The sequence below is a fragment of the Labrus bergylta genome, chromosome 15 (assembly GCF_963930695.1).
Source record: "Labrus bergylta chromosome 15, fLabBer1.1, whole genome shotgun sequence".
Classification (NCBI taxonomy): domain Eukaryota; kingdom Metazoa; phylum Chordata; class Actinopteri; order Labriformes; family Labridae; genus Labrus; species Labrus bergylta.
The window spans coordinates 17,287,689-17,295,482 of NC_089209.1; the positions used below are offsets into that span (position 1 = coordinate 17,287,689).

General features: G+C 39.8%; 1 protein-coding gene across 1 annotated transcript; it reads right to left on the reverse strand.

Annotated features, from left to right (window-relative positions):
- Positions 1-3,941: 3,941 nt before the first annotated feature.
- Positions 3,942-7,292, reverse strand: mgat2 (alpha-1,6-mannosyl-glycoprotein 2-beta-N-acetylglucosaminyltransferase). Its single transcript, XM_020632368.3, has 2 exons — positions 7,134-7,292; positions 3,942-5,853 (listed from the first exon to the last, which is right to left on the reverse strand). Exon 2 carries the CDS (start codon positions 5,595-5,597, stop codon positions 4,191-4,193), a length of 1,407 nt encoding a protein of 468 aa, XP_020488024.1. The 5' UTR covers positions 5,598-5,853; positions 7,134-7,292; the 3' UTR covers positions 3,942-4,190.
- Positions 7,293-7,794: the final 502 nt, after the last annotated feature.

A 7,794-nucleotide genomic window follows, 5' to 3' on the forward strand; every position in this document is an offset into this window, starting at 1 on the left:
TTTAGCCCATAGGTTATGTTTAGAACAAGATGTTATCTATTCTGACATATACAGTGTGAAAGAATTTGTAAATTTGGCTGTAAAAATCCATTGTTTTGGTCTCGGTTGAGCTTGTGTGTAAAATAAGTTCAAGCAATTTAAATATGTGTTAAATATATGCATTTTGTGTAAAAGCAACAAGAAATGTGTTTAATGCATAGCCTACACAGATGGATGTTGTGCAAACTGTGTTAAGAGTTTAAATTGTTAAAAGTCTTTTAGTTGTACTGATCAAAAACATCACATGGTGGTATAAAACTGCCAGAATTTGACAAGGTTACTTTACCTCCATAAATTCAGGCTGATAATATTTGCACATTATTACCTGAAGTTGAGTGTTTTTATAGAGTGGTATTTGTACTTTTGTCTAGAAGCACTTAATGGACAAACTTGGTTTTCCTTTGACAACTAATTAATTTCACTCATTTCTCAAGATTTCAACATCTTTATCTCATTATTCTCATAAAATTAAGCTTGTTTTATCCTGATAACAGGAGCATATTCTGATGATCTAGAAACAAACAAGTTGCTTGTCACTATGATAGGACAGACCACATGTCTTGCTACCATTGCCCACACTATTGAGGTTAGTTCAGAATATTTCTGTGTTTGTTTTGAGCTTTTGCATTGGCTAAATACGATGTGTGGATGAATGTCCACTTAAGGCTACCGTGTTGTACTATAGAAAACTATCTGTATACTTTTTCCCCACCACTGATTGCAATTAAAGCCACATGTAGCCAGTAGATGGCAATATTGCTAAAACAAATGCAAGATTGAGAAGCACTCATAACCATTAAGTGAACTTTTACTCGATAACAGCTATCACCAAAACATCCACGATATGTTTATTTCCCGTTCCCTCCTTCTTTGTACAATTGCATTTCTACTACTTCACCCTACTACTTCATATATATTTTATATTCAAAGTGGGGGAATAAAACTGGCTCCTCCATAATTTATAAGACACTTTTAGAAGAAATACGAGCACTTGCAGCCATTAAAACCTGCAGCGTGTGGCATCACAGAGAGGAAAGTGGTAAGAAGAGTGATTAGCAGGCTGGGCAAACCTGATCATCCTGTCAAGGTATCAATCAACACCTGACAGGAGCTGACTGACTGTCTGATCCCCCCGCTGAGCTGCATCAATACTGAGCGGGTATCAATCAGGATTGGCACTTGGAGAGATGTTTTACATAGAAAACATCACTTTGACTATACCAAATATTTTTTTATTATGTATTTATTTCTCAACTGCATGTCTCCAACCAAATATATTCAATATAAATAAACTGCACCAGCCTTTAAGTTTTACTAGCAGGCCATTTGAATAGCAATCAAAATATACAGTAAGAGCTTTGAAAACAGCTACATTTATCTTGCATCCTCAGGGGATCCCTCTTGATAGAAATTCAATAGATTGAAAGAGAATCCCATTGCTACTGTAGAATCCTGCTTTAATCATCTTCTCACAGATGCAATTCCCAAGTCTGCGTCCCTCCATATATTGACCTAGACTTATGTTTACATAGCAATGTGTGCAACAGCTATGAATGATTAATATAGACTCTCAGAGGCATGGGCCTGAAGAATGAACGGCATTCAATGTGTTGCAAAAACATCACAGCACAATAAAATGGATTGTGGTAATGAATGCATGCAGCTAAATTGACTAAATTACACGGAGTTGAGGATACTTCATTCTATAACAGGTTGAGACAGAATATTAAATGTAATTTAACCTCAAATTAGTCAGGGATATTTATTAAGCCCATTGTTGAGACCTGTGGTGAGTTTAGTAATAAGAAATACATTGTGTAAGGAAGTGACAATTAATTGGATTACATCTTAAAGCTTAGCTTGTACTTGAAAATAGTGAGAGCTATTGGCATTCAGCTGATGAATTTAGACTTTGCTGGATATAGTGTATTGCAAATTATTTCCAGAATCTTAGTTATTAGAATCATAGTAAGAATAAAAGCTCATTAAGCTTATACAGGCAATATATGAGCCAATATTAACAGCTCGCTAATATAAATGGACCACTGTTCATTTGACAGTTACAGTCAATAGTTTGATGAAAAGCAGGTAGCACATTTTGTCTTCTGATACTATAGCAGGCAAGCAGCAATTACCTTCAAGCAAACAACTGTGGGCCATGAAATGCACTGAGAGTTTAAAGAGTGAATCTAAACTAGTCACTACAGGGATGCCAAAACAATAAGCTAAAAAGCATTCAACTTTTACATAAAGCTGAGGCGAGCTGCAGTGATTGGTAAGTAATCTGAGGATTCATATTTTAGAACAACTCATTTGATCCATTGTTCATTTTAAAATGTGTGATTAAAGCCATTTACTGTAATACTTCCAAGTCCATGTTGTGTTGTTAAAAAGGGTTGGAATTGAGTTATTTCATTTTTTTATGCATGTAAGCAAACCAACATTGAAACAAATGAGGAAATATTATGCGAATATCTCGCTCATCTTTGCCGTCGGTGATTGTCTGCTTCAGTTTTCACTTGTTACCTACTTGTCATTGGTCAATATGTTCTCCTTTATTGATATCAGGTTTCACCATGTGAAGGTGCTATGTGCAGTGCAGTAAAGGATTACATTCTTGGGCTATCAAACTATAAAGTAAATACAAAATAACTTAGGTTTTTTTTAGAGGCAAGTGCACATGACATTTTAAAGGCTCTAGCACAAGTTCACCATTAGTCACCAAGAATCCAGGGCAGAGTGCCACTTCCTCTTATTCTCAGTTCTATTCTGAGCCCTGTGTCCCCTGAGATGTGGGCCCAATAATTGAGACTCCACCAAGGGAGCAGCTACACAATTTGCCAGTCACATGACCTCGGCACAGCAGCCCCAGAATCACAAGTTTTCACACTGCATTAGGAATTTCAGTTCACATATTAAATACAAAGTGAGACTTGTTTTCCTGCAGTCTGTTCTACCAGTGCTGATCAATCTTTTATAATCGTGTGTCTTAATGAACCACTGTGCTAAGAATATATGCCTAACATTTAGCGTTTCATGCAAACATTGAGAAATTTTGTAAAGAGCAGAATCTCAGAATGCCCTCCAGAAAAGTATTTTAAAAGAACCAAACGGTGTGTTTAGTCAGCAATAACTTTGCAGATACTCCAGATTTTGAACAGTGTGCAGAACTGATTGTTAAACATTGCCAGAGGGGGGGGGGGGGGGGGGGGGGCGATCAATGCAGCCTTCAGACGAGCCATCGAGCTTGGGCCTCAGCGGAAACCATCAATACTGAGCTGTGGTCCAAGCACTTAAAATGTAAATGCACCTTCAATAGCAACAACAGGGACGCGAAAGTTGTATCAGCGTCTTGGGACCGCTCCAGGTGCGTTGTGGGCATTTATCTGCAAAATAAAAAAATCTCTGCAAAAGGATACAAGTGACTAAATCGTCAGATAACTAACTGCTCATCTGCAGATTGATGCATTGCAACAAAATAAATTAAATGCACTGCACCAAACAAACGCGGCCTCTCTAAGTTCCCTTTTGTGCCTAATATGGAAGTATTACTAGCATGCTTCTGAATACTATGCATCTTAGATGACATCTTTTCAGCAGACACAGGAGTAATGACTGTCTCAGCTTGCTCTAGATACCTGTTGAAGCTAAGGAGATGGTTGAAATGGAACAAGGTGTCTCAAAGGACCTCTTTTGATCTCAGCTATTTTGTGTGATATAAATATCTTCAAATTAATTATGCATGCACAGTGGAATTACCAAATGCATGGACACACCAAATTCATGACTGTCTTCATGAGCAACTGCCTACTCTTCCCAATTGACCTCTGTAAAATACTGTCCTTTTGGCTATTTTTATTTAAACCAATTTAAAACCTTGTTAGAGAAAACACAACCATAGATAGTTTAGTAGATTGTTGTTAATGACGACTTACATAACAAAGCAGACTTGGCAGGAATCACTTATAAATAATTCAATTTGAAGACATATTTGTGTTAAAGAAGCCAAAAATCCAACATTCGTCTTTATTTGGAACAGTCCAATAAAACAGGCAATATGAAGAATAGTCCATAAAGAGTTACTTTTAAAAGGCTTTTTTCTTTATAGAGGATGCAAAAGAGACAATAATATATAATAGTAGTAATTAAGGTCACTGTAATCGCACATAACTCTTGCAGAGTTCATGGTCCCTGATATCTCCCCAGCCCCCGTTTTTCACATGTGGGGCCACCCCTCCAGCCCCGTTGGCGGGCAGTCTCTTTGTTATCAGGAGGTTCTTTGGGAACAGCTGGTTCCCGCTGCTCTGTAGGATGTTCTCAATCTTGGTTTTCTGGCTGATCGGCATGCAGGAAGCCTTCTTGTGGTGCATGCCGCAGTCTCCGGCGTGGAAGATCCTCGGCGCCTCGCTCACCATGACCTTCCAGTAGGAGGGTAGGCAGGACACGGTCAGGTGCTGCAAGGACCAGTCCCAGTTGTAGTCGTCATATGTGCAGAACGTGTCGGTGCACTGGATGAGCTTCTGGTACGTCTCTCTGCTCAGAGCCATCCCCATGTTGTGCTCGGTGGACTTCCATGCCTTTACCTCCACCTTATTGGCTTTGCTGGAGAAGCCGATGTGGCTGTAGCTCCCCAATGAGAGGATGTCGCAGTCGGTGCACTGCTCCCTTTTCAGAACTGACATCAGCTTTAAGAGATGGATAAAGTCAGGGGACATAAAGTGGTCCTCCTCGATCAGCAGGACTAGACCTTTATAATCCTTTACAGCCTTGACTCTCTCCCATACAAAGTGCAGCTTCCACCACCAGTGGTGCTTGGTCTGTGAAAACTTGGCCTCGCGGTAGTGGCCGAACGAGTCAGGGTACTCTGCGTTGATGCAACCCAGCTTTAAGGCTTCTTTTTTAGGAATGTCTCTGGGGCAGTCCTTGGGGTCATGTCCTGGGAACTCCTGTGGGTACAGCTGGATGCTGAAGGGGAAGAAAATCTGAAGTACCTGACAGAAGTCAACAGAGGCCACCACTTTGTTTATCTCTGGGGACCAGAAATCATGGCTGAATATCAGCAGTATGTTCTCTATACCTCTGGCTTTCCGCAAACTGTCCAATAACAGCTTCAGGTAGTCTGGCCGATTATGGACCTGAACCACCACGACCAGATCATCCTTCTGCCGCGCTGCCTTAAACTTTTCCTCGTTTCTTATTGTCTGGTCAAAGTTGAGCTGGAAAACAATTCCCCGATAGACTAAAGTGGTGTTATCTATCTCTGGCTTGGGAATCTTCTCTTTGTCCTTAGCTTTTTCCTGGTGTGTGTCATTTGTTTGTATTACAGGAGGTGGAACAGACACCCGGCTGGCCGCAGGTGTAACTTGCACCTGGATATGATTGTTGATGCTACTGCTGCTACTGCTAATGCTGCTGCTTCTCCTCACCGTCTCTATCTCTTTGGGGAACGCTCCGCTTTCGTTCTTCTTCTGCCTTCCACTGCTCCAGAAAGCGAGGCCACAGATGACAACCACCAGAGTCAGTATCACCACCTTCCTCTTGTAGATTCGGAATCTCATGGTAGAGGGTTAGCCTCTTGCTAAAGGAGAAAAATTGGTTGCAGTGAAACACAAAGCACAGGTTTCAAACTAAGATGCAGTGCTTTACAAAGGGAGCAAGCTTAATTAAAAAAGAGCTGCTGTGAGGCTAACTGTTGGCAAAATGATCTGTTGTTGTAAACATGGATCCCGCTGGAATGTCATTGATGGCGGATGGATTTTCCATAAGGCATTACGGTCGCTGGGAGGCAGCAGGGTAGCAGTGTGCATGAACCACCTATATGAGAAATAAATACATAGATTACATTAGGTGCATCGTTGCAAATAGGGTTGAGAAATATCAATAACGACAATTTCATAATCTTTACATCATGTCATGGTGCAGGATATTGCAACATGGAGACTTGCGCAAAAAGGCTGAAGTTTTAAGAGCTCATGTGTAAATGTTTAATATGGTCAGATCACCCATCACCTTCACACATTATTATTAAGAGAAACAAGTGGAAGATCCTTGTTTCAACTGAGTTTAATGATGAAAATCTTGAAGGAAATAGGAATGCAAAAGCCAAGAGGCTTTTGGATCTTAAAAAATATATATATCACAATGAATGAAGAGAATAAATCATTAAGATATCAAATTGCATACATTAAAAGCCAGAAATAGGGGGGGAAATGACACTGACATGATACGATGAAAATGTATAACCTAAAACACAAACCTGGATTACTTCATGCCTCAGTGTGAATGATCCTCATTTGAAGTTTGCCCTATTTAGGTGTATCTTCAGTTTACTTTTGCAGTATGCTTCTATATCTTTTCAAACAGCCATGCACTCGTTATCAAAAGTTGTACTATCTGCTCATATCTTTTGAAATACCCCAACCCTTTCACAATGGTTTTTCGTATTACATGTGTCCTCTCCCTGCCTGGCTGACACCTCCTCGGTTGGGGGTATCAATAAAGCACTGACACTGCATTTGTTAATGCATTTGACAGCTCTTATTGCAACTGAACAAAGCAACAAATGTACTTTTACAGAGTAATATTTAAAAGCAGTGTTTTGCATTAGATAAAACAGCAATGGTATCTAGGCTATCCACTATGCGTTTCAAATGAGCATGTCCTGCAAGGCACTCCTTTGCATTTGCAGCAACCCGGATTTCTAATTAACTGCATAAGCAGAACCTATTTAATCCAAACAATGTCTTGTGTGTTTCCTTGCAGTGTAAACATGCAATGTTTCACTTGGAGCCTACAAGCCTTGATGTTAGTTTTTTCTATCCTGTATTGGCCGCCGTCAGACAAACCGAGCCACCGACGACTTACATCGATTTTCACGTTTCACTCCGTGTCTGTTATTCTACCAGCTGAAACAAAAATGCACATCGACTAAAACACCGTCGCAGCTTCGGTGTTTTATGACGGGCAGCTTCCTGTAAATGCTACACAGTAAGTTAGCATTAACAGCTAACAACTTAGAAGCAGTCCGTACAGACCAAACCTCGTCAACAACAGCGTCCATGGCGAACCAGAACCGACATATTTAAAACATTTACCTAAAAGTGGGGCAGCCGTGCGGTCCTTTCAGTGATAGACATCAAAAAGGAGGCGTCCCATTTTCCTCCATTTCTTCCAGCAGGCTGCATAGAAACGCAACTATCAGCTAGCTGTAAAAAAAAAAAATCACAAATACGGAACCACTGCCTGCCGCTGTCCCAGAATGCACTGTTCCTGCGGGGGGCCACTCGAGACACAATAATACACCCCTCCTGCACTTTGCATATCACTGTCGGAGATATATTTAGGTTTTTGTTTTTTTTAAGTGCTACACAAATTCTCACATATAAGAACAAGGTGATGAGCAAGACATCAGTGATTATTTAACAGCTTTATTTATAAAAATGACTTAAAGCAATTTATGAGTCATGTACTGTAGGATCTATTTTATTATTTAAGACTGTACTGTTTTGTTTTTTTCATTGTATTTTCTAAAGTAAATATTCAGGAGTAAAATATAGCTAGAATAAACGTCTTAATATTTTTTGGGAAAAAAATCATAGGGTAGGCATTGTACCCAGAAATTATAATTTTGTCTGGAAATTGTAACATGTAACTCAGGCAGCTTGTTTTCCAGAGGTACATAGTTAATTAAGAGCATGATTTATGTGCCTATAAATGTACAAAATCCGCCATTTGAATATCTTTGTCAGATGACTT

Coding starts and splice junctions, on each gene's coding strand:
- mgat2 (XM_020632368.3), bottom strand. CDS start 5,597: ATGAGATTCCGAATCTACAAGAGGAAGGTGGTGATACTGACTCTGGTG.